The sequence below is a fragment of the Phyllosticta citriasiana genome, assembly GCF_038021145.1.
Source record: "Phyllosticta citriasiana strain CBS 120426 chromosome Unknown IWZ02scaffold_8, whole genome shotgun sequence".
NCBI classification, from domain to species: domain Eukaryota; kingdom Fungi; phylum Ascomycota; class Dothideomycetes; order Botryosphaeriales; family Phyllostictaceae; genus Phyllosticta; species Phyllosticta citriasiana.
The window spans coordinates 274500-297526 of record NW_027117285.1 but is presented as its reverse complement, the minus strand read 5'-3'; the positions used below and the strand labels follow the sequence as shown (position 1 = coordinate 297526).

General features: G+C 54.9%; 8 protein-coding genes across 8 annotated transcripts; 2 read left to right on the top strand and 6 right to left on the bottom strand.

Moving 5' to 3' along the window:
- Positions 1-19: 19 nt before the first annotated feature.
- On the top strand, positions 20-1183 carry IWZ02DRAFT_290315 (uncharacterized protein). The gene has a single exon (XM_066763775.1). The coding sequence runs from the start codon at positions 275-277 to the stop codon at positions 965-967; it is 693 nt and encodes a 230-aa protein (XP_066621557.1). The 5' UTR covers positions 20-274; the 3' UTR covers positions 968-1183.
- Positions 1184-4295: 3112 nt separating this feature from the next.
- On the bottom strand, positions 4296-5297 carry IWZ02DRAFT_520825 (uncharacterized protein; the record flags this gene model as incomplete). The annotated part of the gene is made up of 1 exon (XM_066770777.1): positions 4296-5297. One exon carries the CDS (start codon positions 5295-5297, stop codon positions 4566-4568), a length of 732 nt encoding a protein of 243 aa, XP_066621556.1. The 3' UTR covers positions 4296-4565.
- Positions 5298-6198: 901 nt separating this feature from the next.
- Positions 6199-8047, bottom strand: IWZ02DRAFT_290281 (uncharacterized protein). The gene is made up of 2 exons (XM_066763773.1): positions 6356-8047; positions 6199-6212 (listed from the first exon to the last, which is right to left on the bottom strand). The coding sequence occupies exon 1, from the start codon at positions 7672-7674 to the stop codon at positions 6451-6453; it is 1224 nt and encodes a 407-aa protein (XP_066621555.1). The 5' UTR covers positions 7675-8047; the 3' UTR covers positions 6199-6212; positions 6356-6450.
- Positions 8048-9793, bottom strand: IWZ02DRAFT_290286 (UPF0187 domain protein). Its single transcript, XM_066763774.1, has one exon. The coding sequence runs from the start codon at positions 9561-9563 to the stop codon at positions 8421-8423; it is 1143 nt and encodes a 380-aa protein (XP_066621554.1). The 5' UTR covers positions 9564-9793; the 3' UTR covers positions 8048-8420.
- Positions 9794-10845: 1052 nt separating this feature from the next.
- IWZ02DRAFT_453879 (Cullin binding-domain-containing protein) lies at positions 10846-12807 on the bottom strand. The gene is made up of 4 exons (XM_066767684.1): positions 12603-12807; positions 12490-12533; positions 11711-11959; positions 10846-11648 (listed from the first exon to the last, which is right to left on the bottom strand). The coding sequence occupies exons 1-4, from the start codon at positions 12687-12689 to the stop codon at positions 11198-11200; spliced, it is 831 nt and encodes a 276-aa protein (XP_066621553.1). The 5' UTR covers positions 12690-12807; the 3' UTR covers positions 10846-11197.
- A 336-nt stretch (positions 12808-13143) lies between these two features.
- On the bottom strand, positions 13144-15961 carry IWZ02DRAFT_290219 (sorting nexin Mvp1). The gene is made up of 5 exons (XM_066763772.1): positions 15276-15961; positions 14493-15215; positions 14304-14443; positions 13655-14248; positions 13144-13591 (listed from the first exon to the last, which is right to left on the bottom strand). The coding sequence occupies exons 1-5, from the start codon at positions 15745-15747 to the stop codon at positions 13382-13384; spliced, it is 2139 nt and encodes a 712-aa protein (XP_066621552.1). The 5' UTR covers positions 15748-15961; the 3' UTR covers positions 13144-13381.
- Positions 15962-16358: 397 nt separating this feature from the next.
- IWZ02DRAFT_453874 (PalH/RIM21-domain-containing protein) lies at positions 16359-19002 on the bottom strand. The gene has a single exon (XM_066767683.1). The coding sequence runs from the start codon at positions 18778-18780 to the stop codon at positions 16711-16713; it is 2070 nt and encodes a 689-aa protein (XP_066621551.1). The 5' UTR covers positions 18781-19002; the 3' UTR covers positions 16359-16710.
- Positions 19003-20312: 1310 nt separating this feature from the next.
- IWZ02DRAFT_433877 (3-beta hydroxysteroid dehydrogenase/isomerase family protein) lies at positions 20313-21431 on the top strand (the record flags this gene model as incomplete). The annotated part of the gene is made up of 4 exons (XM_066766326.1): positions 20313-20333; positions 20387-20623; positions 20671-20833; positions 20884-21431. The coding sequence occupies 4 exons, from the start codon at positions 20313-20315 to the stop codon at positions 21429-21431; spliced, it is 969 nt and encodes a 322-aa protein (XP_066621550.1).
- Positions 21432-23027: the final 1596 nt, after the last annotated feature.

The window sequence follows — 23027 nt, the reverse complement described above, 5'->3', positions numbered from 1 at the left end:
CCAGAACAACGACGAGACTACAAACCGGTTTGGCTTTTTTTTTTTTTTTTTTTTCCCTTTTCCTTTTCCTTGCCTGCTCGATGTTTTACTCACTCCAAGAGCACGAGAACATGCAGACTTCTGCTTACACCTTTTTCCGGGGAATCTTTACGCTCAAAGCCTTGCATATTGACCTTGGACATCACCCAGCCTCCAAGAGAGGAAAACAAGGGCGATGTCAGGATGATCATCTGGCTATCCTACGCCTTCGTCTTTGCCAGAGAAAAGGATTCCAATGTCCAAGCCAACACTCCATTCCAGCCACCACAACATCCCACGAGACTGCAGACACCGTGACCACTGTCCTCCTGCCATTTCTCACCTGCTCCGTCCAGCCTCAGGAGCAAACCAGGCCCACTATGTCACGATGAGATCGGAAAAACGCCTAATCTATCAGCGGCAACGCAAGCAAGATCGAGGAAATGGCACGGTCAAACGCGAACCTGTCCCGCGGTCGCTACGCCGAAACTTCTCTGTCCGTCGATCAACTTTGCCCGGAAACGACAGACATCACAGAACAGATTACTATTTCCCTGCTCCCGCACTACAATCCAAGGTCTCGCGAAACTTTCAGACAGTACAGCGAGCGGACAGACGCCGAGGAGTGCTGGCCACAGCGCCGTTCAACGTCAGGAGGATGCAGGCCGTTCGACCACGCGCGAAGCTTTATCGCAACAAGACTTCCTCCACCTGCCAGCGAACCAACCTTGCTTCTAGGATGACGACTCGTGGGCTGGGCCGTGCATCGATGATGATTTTCATTGCCCATGCATCTACCCACCGCGAGCCAACGACGCATGAGCTGGCATACCGATTCAGATATTCACAGCTGCAATCGCATTTGCAACTGCAACACGAACTTCTATCGAGCACTGCCATGGTGGCTTCGTGTTCGGCTCGTCCATTGCCGTCGCTGGGTTTCAGATAAGCGATCTTTCAGGAGGAGGAGGGGGGAAAGAGGAGGAATCAGTGCCGTCATGAGGTCATCGTCTTCTTGCGATCTGTTGTGTCCTCGCCTCTTCCTAGACCTTTTGCACACTCCATTCAGCTTCGCCCTTGCGGCATTAGTGTTTGTGGTGTTTGCTGCCTTTATACGGAGATTCACTCGAATGCCACTTCACAGCTCTGCGCGAAAAGAAAAGAGAAGCGAAGCAAATACCGAGTCCCTATTCCTTTCGAAGAAAGCAACTGATCCAAGAAAAGCAGAGCCATCCCATGATCAAGTAACCACAACACCGACAAAAGTTCAACCCTCTGAACCACGATCTGAAAACAAGGGGTTGAGAGAGTCTTTGGTCATTTCTCATGCGCGCCAGAAGACTTCAGAGAGAATCATCCAAGTCCCCAAGATTCCCAAGCTTCATATCCAAGAAACTGAAGGAAAACACCAAAATCGAACATCACAGCGGTCCTTCTTCGCCATGAGCAAACCGTGTGCGGTAAGGTAGGAAGGGAGCTCACTTGCACAAGAGCCCTTGGTCCTCCACCTCCTACGCATCACCGTCGTGCCCCTGGTACCAAGGTCCCCTCGCACGCAACCCTCATCAACGCCACCGCTGCGGGCGTCAAAATCACAGCGATCCTCGGCAGCGGTACTCGTCTCGGCGGTGTCACTGCCGTAGTAATCGAAGTAGAAAATAGGAGACGCGCTGCAGCGCGTCATGCACGGCTGCGCTGCCTGCTGGGACAGATCGGCGACGAAGTCGTGCGTCATGCTTGTATGGTGCCGAGGTTAGTCGCGAGCGAGAAGGAGAGAAAGCGCTCCCGCTTCGTTGTAGTCGTTGGATGAGTTTTTATGAGTGGTTGACTGCGCGGGGCCGCTGCGTGCGTTTGCGCTGCTTGGATCCTGCCTATCGTTCGCACGCTGTGCTTCGATGGTGGTGGTAGTGTTAGTTTTGTGTGTCTTGACACCTTGACCATCACTCTTCGCGTCGCCCTTCATACCAGGAATGGCGCTCGCGGTAGCAGTGGTGGCAGTGGCAGTAGTCATGGAAATTGCCAGATCACTGACTAGGATTTAGGCTTGCGTATTTTTTTCCACGTCACCAATCAACACTTTCACAGCAAAAGACATCATCCCTTGCGCACACCTGGACTCGTCCCAGCGCCCACAACGTTCCCTTTTCTATACCTCAGTAACTAGGAGTAACTAGGTGATGAAAAAGAAAGGGGGTCCGGATTCTCATGGAACCTCACCTCCGCTCCCGTAGACCAGTGGACGTGCAATTGGTCGGGCCCAATGACGTAATTGGGTCGATTCCAGACCAATAATCAGGCTCATATTTGCGGGATGTGTGGTGTGTGTGTTTTGCTGGGGTGGTGGAGAAGTGGTGGGATACGTTGTTTGTCTTGATTGTGAGATGAGTTTTGATTATGCTGTTGATAGGGCTTTGTAGGAGGCAGGTGTTTCTAGAGGCGTTTGCGTCCACGACTCCACTTGTGCTTTGGAAGTTTGCGATTAGCGATGGGCAAGACGAGGAGCCGAGGAAAAATTGATGGTACTGAGGAGGAGGGAGTTGGAGACAGATTTTGCGCAAAGGAGTTCTCTAGATAGAGATACTGCAAAGGAGACAAGGGAAGGAAAGCAAGAAAACTGGAATACAAAGACCTGGTGACTGAAATACATTGTCGAGCGAAAAAAAAAAAAAAAAAACAGTGCAAGCCGACTCTTCCTCCTGTTGAAACAAGGGTATTGTTCACAATCCACGCCTTTTTCCTTGTCAAACCGTATGACTACACACCTGAGTGAAGTGTGGATTGAGAATGTCTCCTTAAATTCTTCCTGATATCCTGAGAAGACGTGCTACAAGGATTTTAAGTACAGGAGCCATAACTGATATCCCCCGAAACCCCTGAACTCCTGGTCGTCTGTCCACCCTCGCTCTCTCCCCTTTCACAATACCGCCTTTGCTATAGATCCTCCGTATACCCTGACCAATCTCGGCACCGAAGTCATGCCATCACTCCTTTCCTCTGTCGATGACGTCGGCTCCGACACCGTGACATCCCATCCCTGGACTGCCGTTGTCGATGTCGGTGATGTTTCCCGCGAGCTCGAAGTGGGAAAAACTGGTGCAAAGCCTCCTGGTTGCGCTTCCTGAAGCCCGCGAGATCGTCAAGAAAGCCCTGGGCCATGGCGTTGGAGTGGTTGGCGAGGAGAATGCGAGCTTCTTCTTCATCGTAGTCCTCCATTTCGTTGTCGTCTCCTTCAGCGTGGTTGACTTCTTCCTCGTACAGATTGGTCTCGTCATGGCCGTGGATGTTGTCCTGGGTCGCTTTCGAAAGTACACTATGTGTATTCTCGCCGGTCTGAACCTGCGCGTCCTCGTGCTCTTTCTTGACGATGGTGGAGGTGCCGCGATTGGAGCAATGACTCTGCTGGGTCAAGTTTGGTTCCAAGCACGACGGTTGGTCCTGGATCTCACGGTTGCGTTTGTCGGTCTCCACGAGCTTGGCGATGACAAGGTGCCACATGCGGATTTTCCCGGTGATCTCTTTTGGCTCTTTGGCTTCTTAAAGCCCGTGGGTCTTCGCGTTTCCCTGCTTGTCTCCGCAGACGTCTCAGCGGAGGCCGCCATGCCGGTGGTATTCTGCGGCATTGTCGTCAGTATGAGCTCGACATAGGCAACGGAGGACGGCACTGGAAGCGCGCAGGATCATTACTTACCTCGCGGCCCATATTCTGGCACTTGTTCACCTCGTGGTCGGTACTGGTCTTCGCAAAAGGTGTCGCAGTGGCCTTCATGTTTGTAGCAGAGTCGAAATCGCAGATTTGCGCGACCGTCCTTCGATTGAGAAGGCCTGGAAGAATGGGACATGGTGATAGAGTTTAGAATTAGAGGGAGAAATGGGTTGGTGTATATAGAGCAACAGATCTGTGACGGTCTGGCGCTCTGACACATTAACAATAAGGCTGGGGAAACAAGCAGTGGTCGACAGCAAGAGAGAGATGATAGGTATATACGCCATTCAGTCGACGAGAACATGATTCGGTTGTCCCACTGATCTGCAGACTGACGTGAACTGAAGTCAACTGGCGTGGAATATAGCAATTGAAACATAAGCTCTGTGTTAATGTCACAGCGCGTCTCTGGTCTACTTCTCATTGAATTGAATTAGGAAGGTCCAACACTAAATCATATCCATCCTGTCTTACAAACCCAAGAACCAAAGTAGCGAAAAGGGTTCTGAATCAAACTGGGCCACATGGACCTGTGAAGGCTCTCCTCCTATCAAGTCGAGGCTTCAACTTTTTTCTCTTCTTCAGTTGGACAAGGCAAGAACTTTGTCTAGGTGCCAGTGTAAACCCACGACTTGAGACAAAAAAAGAGAAGTGGAAGAAAACGCGAGACAATACATCTCGTCAGTCTTGCCAGAGATGCTGTCTCGAAACCAGTCCGCCACAAATAATTTGGACCTGAATCTGAACATTGTTCTCCCTTAACCAGTAATTGCCCATTAAGCCAAGAAAAACACCAGATGAACAAAACTTCGCACTCACTACTTGGCTCCTTCCACCACCTCACTCACTCGCAACGCAAACGCCAATCCTCGGCATCGACTTGCTCCTCCTCACCAAACCCCTCCCCTCCCTCAGCCTCCCCCCTATTCCGCATCCCCAAGCACCCCGCAAGACCCACAAGCGGCTCGGTCTCGCTCCGCCAGCGCTCCAGCGCCGCCCGCAGATCGCGCACGTGCTCTGTCGCGCGCCCGTGGGCTTGGACGAGGTCGTAAAGTTGCTCATCTTCGTCGTCGGATGTGCTGCTTGGGGTATTGATTGCCTTGTCGGTGTCGGAGTCTGTGTCCGAGAGCGCCGAGGAGATTTGGGCGTCGGGGGCGTCGGGGGCGTTGGTGGTGATGGTGGTGGTGGTGGTGGTGGTGGTGGTGGTGGTGGTTTCGGAGGCATTGTTGGTGGTGGCCGACGTGTTGGGAGAGCCGTTATGGGAGCTGGGGCTGGAGCTGGAGATGTCGGTGCTCTCGTTGGGGTTGTCGGTGTGGTGGTTGGCCTTGTCGGCATTTCCCATAGACGGAGACACGGAGGCAGACGCAGACGCAGACGCAGACGCAGAGGCGGACGGAGACGAGGCGGCGGTGTCGTAGACCGGCTCGCGGGAGAGAAAGACGATTTTCCGGCTGTGATCCGCGGTCATCCGGTAAGTGTAGCTGATGGGACGAGGAGCCGTTGGAGCCATTGCTTTGAGACGGAGAAGTGGTTCCTGGAGATTGTTAGTTTCAGCGTACACGAGGGTAGGGGGCATGGTAACTTAGTTGGTAGATGCGCGTGGGTGCTTTATAGAGGCTTGGAATTTGTACGCTCGTCACTCTCCGAGATCAAGGATGTTCGTAAAGTTGTTGGCCGGAGTCGCCGAAAATCTTCGAAGGTCGACGACTTTTTTGGTGGAGAGAGAATTTGAAGACAGGCAGTTGGCAGGCCCCTCAAATTTATACTGCTGAGTCCAGATCATATTGCGTTTCTCGACGACCGGTTGAGTCGTCTGTGTACCATGCAGGTACAGCTCGAGGAACCGAACCGAACCGAACCAAAAGACGAAAATCAACACTGTACTGGATCAAAGTGCGACAGATAAAGATTGACACAATTTCAACGATGGAACGGTACTGCATGCCAGGTTGACTTCGCTCAGGGGCAATCACGGGGTGAGATCCGTGGATGCAGTCAACCAAACAAAATGGTCAAAAACGGAATAACTCGACCAATGCCTTTCCATCTGGCATTTTGCGTCAAAGCGAAGACACTGTTGAGAGGTTAGGGGACATCATGTCATGAAACCGATGGTTTTCGTCCAGTGCCCCAACCAGAAACCCAAAGCCTCTTCGTCTCCGATGACATTTCTGGCTTGTCCACGTCACTGAAGCACAAAACCACCCAGAACGCCCAAGAGAGTAAAAATGTGCGTGTAAATCTTCCTTTCCGCATCAAAGAAGCGCGTCCAGACTAGCAATGTAATCCCGGCGCAATTCTTCCCTTCCGAGGCCGCATTGTACAGTACCGAGCAGACGACCATCTGCCAACCCTGCCCATATGTCATTTCGCACCTGTCCCAAACCCGCACGAGAAAGGCTGAACGCAACCGCACGCGCGCTAGAAGCGGTCCGCCCCTTCACTTCTGATCCACTCAAGGGCAAAGCCCACAATCCGAGGGGGAGGAGATCTAACGCACCCACGCACCAGTCAGCTTAGCTCAGCCCAGCCCAGCCCAGCCCAGTCCCTGACCCATCCACCCATCCATCCAACCTTCTTATAAGGCGACAGACAGGAGGGAGGTCAAACGAACAAACGTACAAACGTACGTACCTTTGGCAACGCAAGCAAACACGCGACAAACCAGACGGATGACGTCGATCCAGCTCAATTGCCCCATCCCCTTGCCAAACCAGCGCCAAACCCATTCACCCATCCTCCGCAGCATGGATCCTCGCTTCATTAAAAACGCGCCACTCAGACGGGCTCAAGCGCTCTTGCTCCCTGACACCGCGCAGGACGAGCGAGTTGGACGGCTGATGGCGGCTAGCAGTGTTGCGGCGAGACGACGAGCCAGTGGAGACGTGGTGGTGGTTGTGGTAGTGGCTGAAGAAGTCGTGATCGGCTGAATACTGTTGTTGTTGTTGTTGCTGCTGCTGCTGCGCGTAGGCGTAGGCGTAGGCAAAGTCGTTCGCATGGTCAAAGTCGCTGGAAAACTGCGCGCTTTCGGGGAAGGGAATGTCCCATCCCCACTCCCGGTCTTGTTGACCTTGCCGCCGGTGGTGGTGGTGTCGAGCAGCTGCACCTCCAACACTGCCAGCGTATCCAGCGTAATCGTATCCAGCATCGCCCATCGCACGCCCACGACTCGCATAAGCGGCGCGATTGGTGCTCATGGGCCGCTCGCATCCCGTTCCCAAACCCACACCCACGTCCGCGCCGACATCGACACCGTACAGCCCGTCGAACAGATCGGCGTCGGGAATGAGCGTTTCAAGTTCTGGGTCTGGCTGTGGTTCTGGCAGCGCAAACCACTCCGGCGTCGCGCCAAACATGGCGCCGAAACTGAAGTCTGGATTGAAGTAGCCAGCAACCGGGGTCTCGGGGGCACTGTCACCACCACCACCACCAACACCCATCGACAACGACATCGAATCATTTGTAGTGATCGTAGACGAGTACAAGGAAAAAGAGTTGGAATCGGAATTCGAGGAGGTGGAGTTGGTGGTGGAGTTGTGAGAGAGGGAGAGGTAGACATCGTGATCGGAGTAGCGCGAGAGCCGCCGCATCTGGATCATGTGCATTGGCTGGCGGGGGGCTGGGTTGTGCAAGTGGAGCCGTGCGTCTTTGTAGACGGTGAGTTGGGCCTGCTGCGAGGCCAAGGGGCTGGCGTTGCGGTTTGAGGGCATGGTCTGGTCTGGTCTGGTACAGTCGTTGGTGGTTGGAGTCGTGGGTGAGAGAGGGCCGTTTGATTGAGTGATGACGACAAACTGACGGACGGTAGGACGGTTGGGTGAGCGGAAACGGAAACGGAAACGATAGATACGATAGATGGCTGTGCGATGTGGTGAGGAAGTAAAGATTGAGAGCGTTTGGAGGAGAGGACGTGAAAGAAATGACAGTGTGTCGGAGTCCTGTCGTCGCGGCGACATCTTTGTCGTCGTCCTCCACCCTCTAAACCAAGAACAGCAACGCACTTCACGCCCTGCCTTGACGCTTCTGCCGAGGGTACTTGCGATGCTACCACGTTAACAGATGATCTGGGATAAGCTCCTTCACATATCATGGTCGCGAGAGCGATGGGAACGTGGTGAGTATTATCCGCGCAATCTCACCACCACTTCCCCCTCCTCTCCCGTCGACATCATCTCCATTTCTTTGCCGGCCCGGGTTTTCTGATGTCCGAACTCTCGTCAGAGCCATTTGCGAGACCGGGGGCTTTTCCCGTATTCCAGATGCTTGTCAGTGGTCAATGAGGGAAAGTCGACACGACGTGTCCGAAAAAAAAAAAAGGGACATGCACTCACTGAACTCTGATGACAGAAGAGATGTGCGTATGTGGTTCAGGTCATAAGAACATCCGTATGGCGGCTGCGAAAAACCGTGCTGCGCCTCTAGACACAGGGGTAGATGGATAGAAAAGTGTACAGACTGGTCTAAGGAAATATACATGAGACAAAACGCGGTTGACCACCGTGGCGCCAGCCAGCCAGCCGGGACAAAACAGACGAAATGTATCCAGGATAAGGATTCGGTTTGACTGTTTTATAAAAGTGGCAGAGAGGACGTTAAAAAAGGAACTATGGAAAAGGGAAGATGGTATTGACCCCCCCCCCGGAGAGACCCGTCCCCCTGCCAAGCATCCCCCATACCAAATACTCCTCTCTCACCCTCTCTTTTACTGGAACATATCCGCACCATCCCTCTTCCACTCCTCCAGCAGTACCATACACTCGACCGCCGCGTCCTCGACAATACTATCCATCTTGATATCGTTGCGATCATAGCCAAACGGATCCTCAAGCTGATGCCCAATGCCATCGATGCCATAGAGAGTAAACGCGATAATGGCAACAATGAGGACGCTCCACCAGCCAAATTCGTTGACGAGCGAGAACGGCAGCACGGCGCTGTACAGCGCGAGCACCTGCTTCATGTGGATGAGGTGCGCCACGGGGATGGGCGTGTGCCGGATCGTCTCCATCCGCCCGTACGCCGCCGTGATGCTGTTGAGCTGCACGCTGAGCTGCGACGCCTGCGGTCCGTGGAACCACCCGCGCGCCACCCCGCGCCGGATGTACGCTTCGCTCATGACGAGCAGTTGCAGCGGCAGCCCGAGCCCGCGGTCCTCGTGCGCGTAGAGGTCGGGCGGAAGCAGCGCTGCGAGGTCGGGGTACAGTGCGGCGGGCGTCGAGCCCGACAGTGCGTATTCAGCGCGTAGGTTGTGCTTGATGGCGTACAGCACGGCGAGCAAGATGCGGACGGCGCGCTCGGTGTCGGCGCGCTCGGGCGACGAGGCGTCGCCGGCGAGGAAGGGCGCATGGCTGCCATTGCCCTTTTGATTTCCTCCCTGCGGCGTCGTCGGCGTCGTCGAAACCAGAGTCGTGGTCTGGCTGCTCGACAAATCCAAGCTGGCCACGGTAGCCGAGACGAGAAACGAGCGGGTCAGATTGCGGACGGCGGTCGTGCACTCGGTCAGCAAGTTGCGGCCGGTCCAGAAGCGGTCGTAGCTCGTCTGGTTGCGGAAGACGAGCATGAGCGAAATGACGATGCTGATGCTCGGAATGATGCTGCTGGGCAGGCCCAGCTCGCCCACGTAGCGGTCCAGGTACACGATGAGGGCGGTGAAGAGGGCGTGCAGGCACACGGGCACGAAAATGTTGCCGTGGATAGCGCCCTTGATGAAGCGCAGCACAAGCGGCCAGCGGCGCGGCTTGGCTCGCGACGAGTAGAAGAGCGGGTGTGTTGATGTGCGGCGGTGGTGGTGCCGTGGCCGGGTTTGGGGCAGGTCGCGCGGGAGCATGGTTGGTGGAGGCGACATGATGGCGGTTGAGCTTGTTGTCGCTCCGGGTGGTAGACAGAAGAGAGGAGAGACGAAATGGAGGAGAGTGGAGAGAACGAGACTGATTGAGAGAGAGAGAGAGAGAGAGAGAGAGAGAGAGAGAGAGGGGAGCAAAAAGCAAACACCAAACCCAAACTCGAGCAGAGCAATAAGAAAGCAAGCAGAAACGTTGTGCCTATGTACCCAGGTCGTCCCGTCCGTCTACTTATCAAACCAGTCTGTTGGAGCAATAAACCCAGTCAGTTGCTCAGGCGTCGTCTTGGTGGACAAGAGAGACAGAGAGAAAGAGGAGCGGTGAGCGATAGACAGACGGAGAAAACCAACCCAACGCAGCTCAATCGACGGGGCAGAGTCAAGACGTCAAGACGTCAAGTCGTTTGGTCAGTCAGTTAATGTTCGTCAGACGGAAGGGGGAAAAAAAAGAAAAAAAAAAAAAAGGAAGAGCAGACGCAGCAGCAGACGCAGCAGCAGCAGCAGCAGCAGCAGCAGCAGCAGCAACAAGCAAACCCCTCGATACCAATGGTCCGTCCCCACAGCTACCTTACCTTACACTAAGCCCAGAGCAGCGGCGCACAGGACAGGAGCAGAACAATTGTTTGGAAACGTGGGGGACGACCACATTGGCCAGCAGGCGGCGCGGGAGAGATGAGGTTTCAGGCGGGTGCCCCGCGGCCCCGCATGTGATTGATCGCGCGATGCTTTAAAGGAATTCAAAGCCATCGATTATCTTGTGCTACTGTGCAGTGATGCACCCACGCCCGATATTTTGTGCGTCGTGTGGTGGAGACGATGCGGCGCGTGCAGCCGACTGACTGACTGACTAACTGACTGACTGACTGACTGATTGACTCCAGGCTCGATGACATTGACAGGGCACGCACTCCGTTGAACAGAACGCCAATCCGATCCACATACAGTATCCAAAATACCTACCACATCTTACCGTACCCTTCACTCGCCCAACTCATCTTCCCCCCAACCGCCGCAAAGAAACAAACCAATGCCGACCACGAGAACAGGGAGCAATGGAAAAAAGGAAAGCAAAAAAAAAAAAAAAAAAAAAAAAAGAGAGACGATAGAAACCCGTACCGCCGCCCGCCACCCATGCGCCCTCCTCACCACCCACGTCTGCTCCCCTGGTCCCTGCAGCAGTCTTGCAACGGAACCCAAAAAAGACATGGCGCGCCGCGGGCGCGGCAGGAGGGCAATGCAGCGAGCAAGCCCTCTACGTTTGTTCTGACGAGGCAATCGAGACGTCGAGTCAGTCAATTGCATGTATATTGGATGTACCTACCTCGCGTCATGTCCTCTCTCTACAACTTTGCATGTGCCCCACTTCATTGGAATACGGTAACCTTTGAATCATTATTCGATTTTCCCTCATCAAGCCCAGCAACCTCGAAGCCTGCTACTACTTTTCCTCCGCGATGCAGCTTCGACCTCCGCAACCATGCCTTATGAATGAAGGAAGCAAAACCCTCGTTTATCCACCGCCCTCTACCCTTCGTTTTCTGCAACCGCTTCCCCATCCCTGACACTCGCCGGGTATCTGAATCTCCGCCCTTGACCAAATCCACACATTGCCCAGACCACCTCCATACTGTCGTCGATGCCTAGTATTCCTCCATGTCTTCATCGCCGTCAACCTTGGCCCCCCTTCCCTTGTCCGTCTTGACCCATTCGACAAACTCGTCAATGACGCCCGGCCACGCCGCGTCCTCGCTCCAGAAGCCCAAACTCTCGTCCTGCACGCTCTTTTCGGCAAAGTTGAACAGCTGCTCCCACATGTCCTTGTTGACCGTGCGCCGCCACTTGCTCTCCAGGAATTCGACCCACCACTCGAGCCACGGCGTCGTCGCCGTTTTCCAGTGCAGCCCGTTTGCCGAAAAGAGCAGTCGCCAGTACTCGATGGCCTGCTCGAGGGGAATCGCCTTTTGGCCCGGCGGCCGCGCGATGACGAAAGTGTGCTTGTAGACCCGCTTGAGGACCGAGCGCGATGACGGGTCGGTAAGGGAGCTGCGGAGCTGCGAGACGGTTGTCCTTTGCTTGTCGAGCGTGTCGGCTCTGGCGCCAAGTTTTATGGTTAGCGACCCGAAGCCAACAATCTCAAAACGCCTCTCACTTACTGGCGAGTTGACCACCCGTCGACGAAGCCCTTGCGTGTTATCTCGCCCATGGTTGGGCTCTGCACCAGCTCCATGACCACCAGGGCGGCAATGTCGTCCAGCGGCACGCTCAGCGCCTCGAGGTACTGCATGGTGCCATCGACGCCAATCGTCTCCTTCTCGGCCGGGTTGTCGAGGTACGTGTCGAATATTCGGTTGAGGTTGGTCTCGAGCGCCTTGTTGGTCGCGCTGCCGCTCTGGTTGAAGTAACTAGTGCGCATCTTCTTAGTGCCGCTCGTCGATAGCGAGTTGGTGGCCTTGCGGCGCGGTCGAGACATGGTAGTGATGGGGGATTTGATGTTTTTGGGGGGGGGGGGGGGGGGGGAAAAAGTGAGGAGAGGCAGGGTGCAGTGAGCAGTGGTGGTGGTGAGCGAGGAAGAGTAATACAGCAGAGGCGTGGTCGGCGTGGTGTTGAGGTGGTCTGCTCTTGACGCGCAATGGCGGTGCGGTAGGAGCGACGCGACCAGCAGCAGCACCAAAACCAAAGGCCGCCGCTGCAGTTTTCTCGAAATGAAAAGTACGCCCGAATAGGTGGCAACCGCCGCGCCTGCGGGAGCTTTGTAATTGTGGAGAGCAAGCACCAAGGTGCCTCTTGTCTCATGTAGGTATTCCCCCACCGCGGGCTCTGTTCACGTCCAATTCACCTCCTCGTGCTGCGCGCGCGGCGGCCACTTCCAAACAGCATGCCAAAGAAATATGTGTGTACGCGTGGAGCTACTACGAAGGCAAGAGGCACGTACCCGTTGATGGCTTGCTCGGCATTCCAGTTGTGGTTCCTCAGAATCTGCGACGGTCAGCAGCGGGCTCGACACGGTCGTGAGGTGGGCGTCCGCCGAGGGACAGGCAGGCGTACTCGAGCGGCCGTGGTCCGATCGCTGTTTGTGAAGCTCACGACCTGCTGGATGGCAGCCTTTTGCGCGGCCGTGTATGCGGGAGGCATGCTGAGCTGGGGCGAGGTTGCGGAAAGGACTGAGGAGGGCTCTCTGCGGGCGGTACGGAGAAGAAGGACGAAGAAACGCTCAGCACAACAGGGCAACCGGGACAGCGGCAGTTTAGTTGGTGGTGACAGTTCCATTTGCCCCTCGCGGGCGGTGACGCACCGCTGCTGGCTTTGTGATAAGATATCGGCTCCGAGCTCGCCCCAACGTCCGACCATTCATCCAATGTAAACGACAGTCCATTCCTTCTCGTTCATGATGCCTTCCTCGTTCCCAAAGCGCAGACAAAGCAATCGTCGCCAAGGAGAGAATACCAGACAGTAACCGCCATCTTGCAATGCCATTCCAGACCATACCGCCAAATGCAATTTCCCCCCATCAATCAGCTGTCGGTCGTGCAAAAGGCATCATCGGCTCGTGCAAGCGTACGTGCGTCGAGAACCAAACAAGGAGACTAGCTACATAGGATACAGCAGACAAAAACGAAACGGGGAAACGACGGCGCTAGGGTACATGGGGGAAGTTGGTAGTGAATGGAGAGAGGAGTGCTGCTGTGCCGGCAGAGGGGGGCTCCATCGCTTGCGCTGCCCGCCAAACACCCTCCTCGCTGATCAGAATACAAGACAACCTTTGCTTCGTGGTATCCACAATAAATCATACATTGCTCAAACGTCCACGCTTCGCCATGCGCCCCTTAGTCTCCCAGAGGCATGCCGTCGACCTCGTCGCTCAACGCGCGCCAGTTGTCAGCTTGCAGCTCGCTGTACTTGACGCGCTCCTGGCTCCAATCCTGGTGAAGGCGACTGACGTGGTACATGGACGTCTGGAAAAAGGTGATTTCGTCGCGGAGGCATTCTTTGATAAAGACACCGCGCGCGTGTTGGTTGACAATCGACTGCTTGTCCTGCAAAGCAATATCCCGTCAGTAATCAACACTCTATGCCAAAGATCTTGTCATGATGGTCACCTTCACAATCGCCTCCTCTACTTTTTCTATCTCTCCCGGCTTGATCAGATTCTCGGGCTTGTTGCGGATCCCCTGCAGCTTGACCTCGTTCAACTTGATCCGACGCTCCAGTTGCGGGATGTTGTCGCGGTCAAGACGATCCCGGCGGTCAAAAAGGTCGCGCATGCTGACCAAACAGTCCCTCTGCCTCTTCAGGTCTTCCAGCACACCTTCGTCCCACGCTCTCGCCTCGTCTTCCAAAAGACTTTGCGAAGCATGGAGGTGCTTTGCCGTCGAATTGAGCCCTTCATTCAATAGGGGCACTTCGTTGGTGTCGTACGCATACGTATCGTTCGAAGCCTCGGTAATGGATTGCAGCGCAAGGCCAAAGCGCTTGTAGTCGGCGGCCACGCCCTCGTTGCGCTTGCACAGGCGCTCCATGAGCTGGCAAAGATTGATGTACATTTCGGCAGAACGGCGCACACCCATCCTGACCGTGTCGAACATGTCTTGCAGCTGTGGCGGGAGGTTCTCCTCGAGCTCGGGCGCCAGAGATCGACCAGTGAACTCATCCTGGACTGATATGGCCGCCTGCTTCCTCCAGACTGCCAATTCCTACCAATCAGTCAGTACAAGTGCGTCGAGGGAATCAGATGCGTCCGACTTCTACCGTGGGAACTGTTAGGAACATTATCACGAGCTGTTCCTGGCTCAGTACGGGGTGGCGGACGAGCGCATTGGCAAAGCGGCTCAGTCCCCTTCTCCGTCTCTCAACAAACTGTGCATCGGCGCCAATGTAGTTTCCGTTTACTGTGCTGCGTCAGAATCTCAAACTTGCGCATTGTTGACAATGACTTACTGGCAGGCCTTTTTGGTGGAAGCAACGGCAACTGACGAAAAGGGTATCTCTTGTGCAAGCAATCCAAAAGCCAAACAAAATCACTATATCTCCTAACCACGCTGCTGTTCCTCTTCGCGCTGTTGACCTGGTAGTTGCGGTGCTGGAACAGGAATATACCCTCCTTCTCCGGTATCGTGGTTATGGTAATTATGTCGTCTGCCCCGAGGTTCACCACTGGGTTCCCTCCAAGAGACCTCCCCAGGCCCGTGGGATCGTCGTCCCCTTGACCAGATCCCGCGGGGGCACCAAAGCCTTGACCAAGGCCTTCGCCGCCAAATCCCCCCTCGGGTGCACCCCCGTAACCACCCCACGCGTTCCCAGTATTCCCGTTGGACCCAATGTGTTTGGCCTGGTTGCCGTTGCCGTTGGCTTCATCGTCGCCGCCAGCCGTGGTAAAGGCGCTCGTCGTCCTCACAGGCAAAGTCTTGACGGCGCCGTTGGACCTCGGAGGCGTAACTTGAGAATGATCGTGGGATTTGTGCATCTCGGGGCTGTTCCAGGGGTCCGCGTCTAGGCCAAAGGAGGTCTTGCGCATGGCGCTGGTGTGACTGGGAGGGGTCACTGGCGGAGCCTTTGCAGCTGGCATGGGCGGCGTGTCGGGGAATCGCGCGGAAGCCGCATCCATGGTCGATTCTTGAGCCTTTGCTGGTTTGCGGACGTTGAGGCGCGGTACCGGTAGATCTGAAAGGTGGATGGACTGTGAGACTGCGCTGTCTCAGAAGCGAAATTGGAAGGACTTACTCTTCCTGCGCTCGTCGACCCCGTCGAGAGTGACGTCCTCGCCCTCTTGTGCTAGCCCTACGAGAGCGAGCAGTACATTGAACTCGCCGCGGCCGACTCCCTCGGGCGGCTCTTGTCCACTAAGGAACACAGTCTCTAGGATCTTGCCTTGCGCCTGAGTACCGACGCCGCTTTCGCTCAGCAGTTTCTTGACGCCATCAAAGGTCACTGTTCCATCGTCGTCGTCTTCTATCAACGCATCGTAAATGTCGACATATCTCTCGGGCACTTCGTTCGTAGATAGCAGGGTCTTGACGAGGTTGTTTCGGGCTGCTCTCTTGGGGGTAGGCAGGGCCCAAGGAGAATCAGAACCATCCAAGTCATCGGCGAAAAGACTCGAGCCCTTCTTATCTTGACGCGCTGCCTCCTCGTCAAACAGCGCCGACTGTTTCGCTGGCGGAAGTTCGTCCGGTGACGTGCCGAACAGCGACATGGCGGTCAGGACGGGGTCGATGGCCACGGGACGGCGGTTGGGGTCGTGAGAACGCTAAAGTCCCGTATCGACGAGCAGTTAGGGTCCTGGAGAATCTCTGGACGTCAAGGACAAAAACAAATGGACTCGCAAAGGGTCGTGTGCTCCAAGTACAGCGCGGCGCAGCACTCGACCGGCTTGAGGGTCCTATGCAATCGCCGGCCGCTAAGAAGCTCGGGCCAGTTGTTTTTCCAAGCTCACGTCGCGACCCAACCCAACGGCCATCTGACATGCCGACTCGCTCCGCACGTCAAAGTCTTGCGCATTGCTTAATTGATCAAGCCTCTCACCAAGGACGTGCAAATGCGTTTGACACTAAACTATTCACAAAGTGACGAGAACTAGCCATTAATCCTTCTCATCCTGCAGGCCCTGCTATCACCAAGATACCCTTTTATTCCACTACCCTGAACCTGGACGAAACAAATACTCTGCGTCACCACAAATCTGCTTTTCTGCTTCTATACCTTGCGAGTACACATGTTCAAGACGAAATTTGGAACCAATCAGGCTCCAGAGCATCACAACTTCATGCTGCACTTGCGCACTGTGAGGCAAACTTTTCAATTCAACTACGGCTTGGAACGGCGTTCCAATGGACTACAACCAACCATGGCGTCGCGCCGATTCCGTGTACACACTCCCCCTATTTACAGGGTTAATCCAAGGGTATCATTACTTACAAAAAAAAAAAAAAAAAGAAAAAAAAAACACAATCAATGTCCAGACCAGACTTGCGCCACCTTGTTGCTCCTGAATGTTGGCCAGGACGCTTTGCACCAGTTGCAGGTGATGAAAAGGAACCCCATGAACTCCGTTGACGTGTTGTGGTATAGTTTTCGAGGGTCGTGATTGAACCGCCCTCGTCAAGGTCGTAGGATCTCGTTTCTATTCGTGATTCGTTCCAAAGATGCAATGCACTCCTCACTCGTTCCCAGCCTCTGATGAGGTGGCCTCGCTGCGGGCGTTTGCCGCACCACTGGATTGTCCTGGTGTGGTTGCCGCCCCCGACTTGTTTGAATTGCTAGGCGTATCAAAGGGGCCGTGAACGTTGGAGGCTGGCGAAGAGGTTTGCGGCCGTAATCGAGACTGAGATCGAGGAGGTGCAGGAATGACAATCACACCGGGCGTAGGAGCCCGACTTGATCGCCGTGACGCCAAGTCTTTTGCCTCACCCGGCTGGCCCTGGTTCTGCAACATGTCATCAATGGATGTGTGGTGCGAGACGGAATTATTGCCGCCAGGCCCATTTGCAAATGCAGTGAGGGCATCTGGTGACCAAGTCCGTCCACCACGGGGCTGAGCTGGGACGACAGTTACCGGCACGTGTGTGTCTGCATGTTGACTGCCGACAGATTCGAAGAGCTTCTCGCTATGCTCAGCCACAAACGCGCCCAGCCGGCCCTTCAAGTCCCATCGAGAATAATTGTGTGGGGGTATTTGGTCCGACGAATCTTCCTTGGTCGCCGGTTGAATCACTTGGGCTCTCACCAATTCCGGAGGCGGAGTGGTTCTTCGTCTCTTGAAAGGGTTGAGTACAGTTTTCCACAGCGGGCTGAGGCGACCAAACATGGTGACTGTATGTTGTGGTGGAGTCTGATCTTCAACATCATAGTGGTTGGCTGGCGGCGGATGTTCCTCCGGCCCAGGCGTTGTGGACCTTTCCCTGAATGTCGGGTCTACTTTAATTCGGTCGTCGAGCGTGCTCTGTGAAGGAGCACATGTTGAGGGCTCGTCCGCCGCAGTGTGGTAGCGCACAGCATATACTGTGCTGCCAGCGCTCGTGGTGTCCGCTCTGCTGATTGGCGTCGCGATTGGAGGTGGCGCTTGCGGGTTCCTTGGGGGATTTGCTATTGGGGTCTCGGAGGGGTTTTTGCGGTTCAAATGGATTCGGCCAAGAGGAACGTAGCTGCGGTCCACAATTTGCGAATACCGCACTCGGCTTGCGCGATTCGAGAGGTTTCCAAGATTGGCGCCCCGGTTACCAGACGCTCTACCACCTTGACTTCCTTTGCCATCTCCGTCGTTGTCGCTAAAGTTCCGGCGCAGTCCTGGCCAAGCCACCTCTTCCGACGGCGAAATGTCAAGCATCTCGTCGCCGTCAAAAATCTCGCGGCCAAGAATTCCATCCTTCTTATCTTCGCGTTCCAGAGCTTCAATGCGTTCTACCCATTCCCAGACAATGACACTGGCTGCAGCTGCTCCCACCCATCTGAAGTAATCACCCCATCCGGCAACACTGTAGTCCGAGATATCCGTTGCGAAAAAGACAACCGGTGTCATGACGGCCACGATGGAAAGAAGCGCGACCAGGGTGATGTTGTACATCATCCAATGATAGTAGGCGTAGCGTCGTTTGGTTAATGAGTAGTAAAGAACCCAAGCGGCGTAGAGCATGCTCAAGGCCAGTTCGAAAAGGTAACTGAGCGCGGGAATCGCATCCTTGAATTGGCGAGGCCGGCCGACATCGCCGCCCATGAAGTTGTTAATGGAGCTGAAAGTCATGTCTAGAATAATGAGCGCAAAGCCGACCCATTTTATAATGACCTTTTCTTTGTGTCGAGGAAACAGTCGAATCAAAGTCTGAACCTGTGCCAGCAGGAGGAAAATGTCGGAAACGAGGCGGGAAATTTTGATCTCTAAGCCGCCGACAACCTCTTGACGTATCGCCGTCGCATCCATGTAGCCATTTCGGTACTGCTGTTCGGCGACGCGAAAGGTGTCGGCCGTCGCAATTGTCATGGAGATGGCGACAGTCAGGGCGGCGACCTTTTGCAACCAAGGCCGCGAACCGACTCCAATGATGGACGCGCCGCCCGAGGCGCCACTAATCATTCCGCGTCTGCCCATCAGGCCGGATCGCCCTCCGGGACCGCCGAGGAAAAAGGTCCGTGGGGTAATGAGGAGCATGATAACGAGCATCCAGGCGATGACGGTCGCAGCGCCAGTGGCATATACCTGGGGAGTGACAGAGGCGTAGAACGGGTCTTGCATGTCGATGACATCGGTATTCTCGCGCACGTCGGTCGGCACGGCCGTGCAGGCGGGCGTGAAGAGGGCATCGGCGGTGAGGGTTATGGTGGACGAGGGGCTCAGGATAATGACACCATCAGAGGGCAGAGCGAACGGAGTGCATAGCTGTCGTCGCAGTCAGTCAAGTCGAGCGACGGGTAGAGGAGGTTGGTGGACTCACGGATGCGGCAATCGAGGCCGACGGCGTCGAAGTCGAGGTCACGTCGCCAAACATGGACTCACGCCACGGCATGTTGGAGGACGTCGGACGGGACTCAGAGGCAAAGGCATGGCCGGTGCAGGCAGAGCAGGACAATGGTGTAGTGGGAGGCCATTTGCGGACGGAAAAAATGCGAGGCTTGGAGAGGGGAGGTTAGAATGCTTGGGCTGAGAGGCGAGAGTAGAGGCGCGTCGATGTGCTGCTGCTCGGCAGGCCCGGAACCTGGTCAAAGTCCCCTCAAGCCGCCTCACGATGTTTGTCTGACCTCTGCCTCAGACACACGGCTCGAGCCAACGAGCAAGCTTCGGGGCCAAGCGCGTGCAAGTGTTGATCGGGGACTTCTCTAGCCTTCTACACCGCTCCCACGCCAGCCCAAATGCACGACCACCGCGTCGTAAGCCGCGCCCCGCCAGAACTAGCCGCAGCCGCCTACCGCCACTCCTTTTGCATCAATCCTGTCTGGGAACTCGGCCTGCTTCTATGCGCGAGAGGAATTGGTCTGTTCGCCGCCATGGCCTGTCTGCCTGTGCTCAGCCCGAGCTCCGCGACTTTGACGTCGTGATGGCTGCCGTAGAAATTGGCACTGAAGCCCCGTTTCCGCTCCAGACTGGAGCCTTTTCCACAGGGGCGTTAGTGAGCGTATTTCACCGGTTTCTCACACAAAATGGGGGTAAAAGACGTATGCACCTGAGGCGTATTTTGTCAATGGGGCCTAACAGGCGGCCGACATGCAGCCTCAACTGTCTCGCCCTCACGTCCAGTGCCAATTCTTACGGTGCTAACGCGACGTGACTAATCCCTCGCGTCTATGCTAACCACCTAGATACCTGTACACCGCCCGATGGAATGCTTCTCGTGCTTCGCTCTGCGAGAGACGTCGCTAAGATTACCGATCTCTACGCCCGGCTTGGACGCCAACACAGCTATTCCTCTCTCGGTTCAGGCAGCTCACCACCCCACAAGAAATGCTCAACATTCGGCATCGCCGACCTCCCTAGTCTACCAGCTGCCATAATGGGCGTTAGATTTCTTCCCTACTGCCTCGGTCCTAATGGAGTTGGTGACGTAGCATACCGGGCCACCTCCAGGCGCCTGTCCCATTGGCCAGATATGACCTGACACTGCTGACTACAGCCAAAGGGTGTTGGTGGGCGGGGCCGTCGCTAAGGACATATGGAGGGGAGCATTGATGATCATGAGTAATTCGAAATGTTCACGACATGTATATAAAGACCTAGCGCTGATGGTGCCTCCAACAGCATCGAATTCTAGTCGAACATCTCATACTGACATCATGGCTGGAGAACTCATCTTTGTGAGCTGATTACCCCTTGGCCAAAAACATGGAAAACTGACCACTTTCAAAAGGTTACAGGAGCTGCTGGCTTCGTTGGAGCTCATGCCGTTGAAGCTGCACTCGAAGCTGGCTACCGCGTCCGTGGTAGTGTTCGAAGGGAAGCCCAGGCTGAGCAACTCAAGAATTACTTCAACTCCAAAGCAGCCGAGTTTGTCATTATTCGGGACATCACCAAGCCAGGTGCTTATGATGGCGTGCTCGAGGGTGTTGACTATATCTTTCATGTCGCTTCTCCCTTGCCCGCGACGGTCAGTCACTTCTCTAAGTAAAAAGACACTTACTGACCAAAGGACAGACAAAGAACCACAAAAAGGATGTGATCGAGCCTGCGGTGCTGGGTACCACGACCATCCTCGAAGCTGCCTCCAAAATTCCCAGCGTCAAGAAAGTGGTCCTTACTGGCTCTGTCATTGATCTTGTGCCCTTGTCGTTCATAACAAAGGGTGGTGTCGTTGTCGGTACGTCTGCCGCAAGCCCGTTGGTCTCCACTGTACTAACGTCGAGACAGAGGAACCTAAGGAAGAAGTCACAGCCAATGCCGACGAGGAATTTGAGAACCCTTTCTTGGCGTATCGCGCCTCCAAGGTCCTCGCTCAGCAGGCAGCGCACAAATTCATGGCCGAGAAGAAACCGCACTTCAGTCTGGCCAGCATTCATCCCGTCACTATACTAGGCCGCAACCTCCTGCAAACCTCACCAGATGACGTATCTAGTACCAACGCCGACCTCTGGTACTCGTTGATTGGCCCGAAGCAATCGATCCCTGGGTCCTTCTGGGTCCATGTAAGGGATGTGGCCGATCTTCACATCAAGGCCTTGAGGCCCGACCTCCCCAGCGGCGAAAAGTTCCTCGCCAGCGCTGGAGCCCTTGACTGGGACGAGGTAAGGGCATTTGTCAAGGAGCGATATCCGTTGGTGCAGCAGGGAGAGGCCGAGGGTCCGCGTGCCTTGCCGATAGACGCTTCCAAGGCTGAACGGGTTTTGGGTATGAAATGGCGGAACTGGAAGGAGGCTGTCGCGGAGGTTGTCGACCAGCAGCTTGGCCTGAGCACGTAGTGAATGTTGGACGACACCACGGCATCATCCAGGTATGTTTCTGCTTCACAATTTCGAGGCCAGCCGTCTGCATACATATCCTTGATCTATCCTTACTCCCCTGAACCTGCTGTGGCAAGGCAGCATTCCTCATATTCACTGTGCTAACCACTCCTCCAGGCGCCGCTCACAATTTCGGATTTCTTCGGCTTCGTAGGCCTTTAAGAGCATTTGCATCAACGAGATCTTTTTACGCACATTCCGAGGACTATAGCTGCGACTTAATTCAGATTTTCATCAACTACGTCTTTTCCCGTGCCTGCTTCCTTCTTGTGTGACTGCTGCAAGCTGTTCGAACTGCTCTCTCACTGAACGGTCGTTCACGATAAGAAGCTGCATCAATCAGACTGATGCATCAGACAAATGCTACAAACCGGACTTCGTCTGCGTCTGTGTATGTACCTCAGGCCAATTGCCATAATTCTACATGCATCATTCTACAACATTTTCAAGCCCCCACGAGAGATGTCCTCTCATCAATGAGCCGTGGGCGACGCAGCAGCAGGCAAACAAACCAAACCGCATTCTCATCTCAATTGACGTCTTTTGAGGAACCTTGACTACGGAACACTGCAACCAATGAGAGACGAGACCGCTGAGCAACTGACTCTCTTGCCAATATTTGAGCACTCTTATTTTCCTTAGGCGTCGCCGGCGTAGCTATGTCGCGTACGCTTGTAACTGTATATGGTCAGACATTTAAAATTGGAAGAGCCTATCACGAAGTTAATTAAAACTTTGTTGCCCGCATCCATAATATGAATAGCTTCTTCAAAGCTCGACTGCGATTGTTGCTAACTTGAGCTTTGTCTTGTGCGATCTAGCAAGCAAAATGACCATCCTTTTCATCGCTGTACTGGCTGTCGTGCCAGCAACACTTGCCTTCGAATTTCCTCATATCCATATCCCCAATCCTTTTCATCGTGGTGGTGGTGGTGGTGGTGGTGGACATGATGTCAAGCCGCAGTATTGCCCGATCATCGACCAACATGAAGGTGTAACGGGCACGCCGTGGCAAGTTGGGGTCAGCGTCTCCGGCGGAGGAAGTATGTCCTACACCATTCGTCTCCCTGAAAAAGCGTCTTTGCAACTCGGCACTAACAATTTCCAAGCCCTTGAAGTCCAAGAGACGCACGAAATCGGCACGACCTGGGAGCAGGGCAAGGAGCTCGGGATTTCAGTCGGCTACATCGTGTCGGCCTCGGCTGCCATCAGTATTTCAGTTGCCGAAACGGTCACAGACTCTCTCGCCGAAACGGGCTCGCAACAGTGTCCCGACGGTGGTTGGCACTGCAGTCTCTTGATCTACCCAGCCTTGATGCGGATCAGGGGACATGTGAAGGAATTGGGTCCCAACGACAAATGCGATGGCGGCCAGTTTGGTGCAGACAATCTTCACGACGGTGCGACTTGGGTTCTTGCCTTGCCCAGGAAGGATGCGGCTGGCAATGGTGTTTGGGGGCTGGAACTTTGCACGTGCAAGAATCTGCCGTACGCCCCTGGACATCCAAAGAATTTTTGCACGAGCGACTGCGCAGACACTAGAGGTCATTGAGT

Bases quoted from the DNA above. Each gene is read 5' to 3' on its own strand.
- IWZ02DRAFT_453879 (XM_066767684.1), bottom strand. From the start codon at position 12,689: ATGCCTCCCGCATACACGGCCGCGCAAAAGGCTGCCATCCAGCAGGTC. The intron at 12,534-12,602 runs GTACGCCTGCCT...TGACCGTCGCAG, and splicing joins ATCGGACCACGGCCGCTCGA to ATTCTGAGGAACCACAACTG. The intron at 11,960-12,489 runs GTACGTGCCTCT...GATGCGCACTAG, and splicing joins GCCGAGCAAGCCATCAACGG to TTACTTCAACCAGAGCGGCA.
- IWZ02DRAFT_290286 (XM_066763774.1), bottom strand. From the start codon at position 9,563: ATGTCGCCTCCACCAACCATGCTCCCGCGCGACCTGCCCCAAACCCGG.
- IWZ02DRAFT_290315 (XM_066763775.1), top strand. From the start codon at position 275: ATGTCCAAGCCAACACTCCATTCCAGCCACCACAACATCCCACGAGAC.
- IWZ02DRAFT_453874 (XM_066767683.1), bottom strand. From the start codon at position 18,780: ATGCAAGACCCGTTCTACGCCTCTGTCACTCCCCAGGTATATGCCACT.
- IWZ02DRAFT_290281 (XM_066763773.1), bottom strand. From the start codon at position 7,674: ATGTCGCCGCGACGACAGGACTCCGACACACTGTCATTTCTTTCACGT.
- IWZ02DRAFT_290219 (XM_066763772.1), bottom strand. From the start codon at position 15,747: ATGTCGCTGTTCGGCACGTCACCGGACGAACTTCCGCCAGCGAAACAG. The intron at 14,249-14,303 runs GTAGAAGTCGGA...ACTGATTGGTAG, and splicing joins TGTTCCTAACAGTTCCCACG to GAATTGGCAGTCTGGAGGAA. The intron at 13,592-13,654 runs GTGACCATCATG...ATTGCTTTGCAG, and splicing joins TAGAGGAGGCGATTGTGAAG to GACAAGCAGTCGATTGTCAA.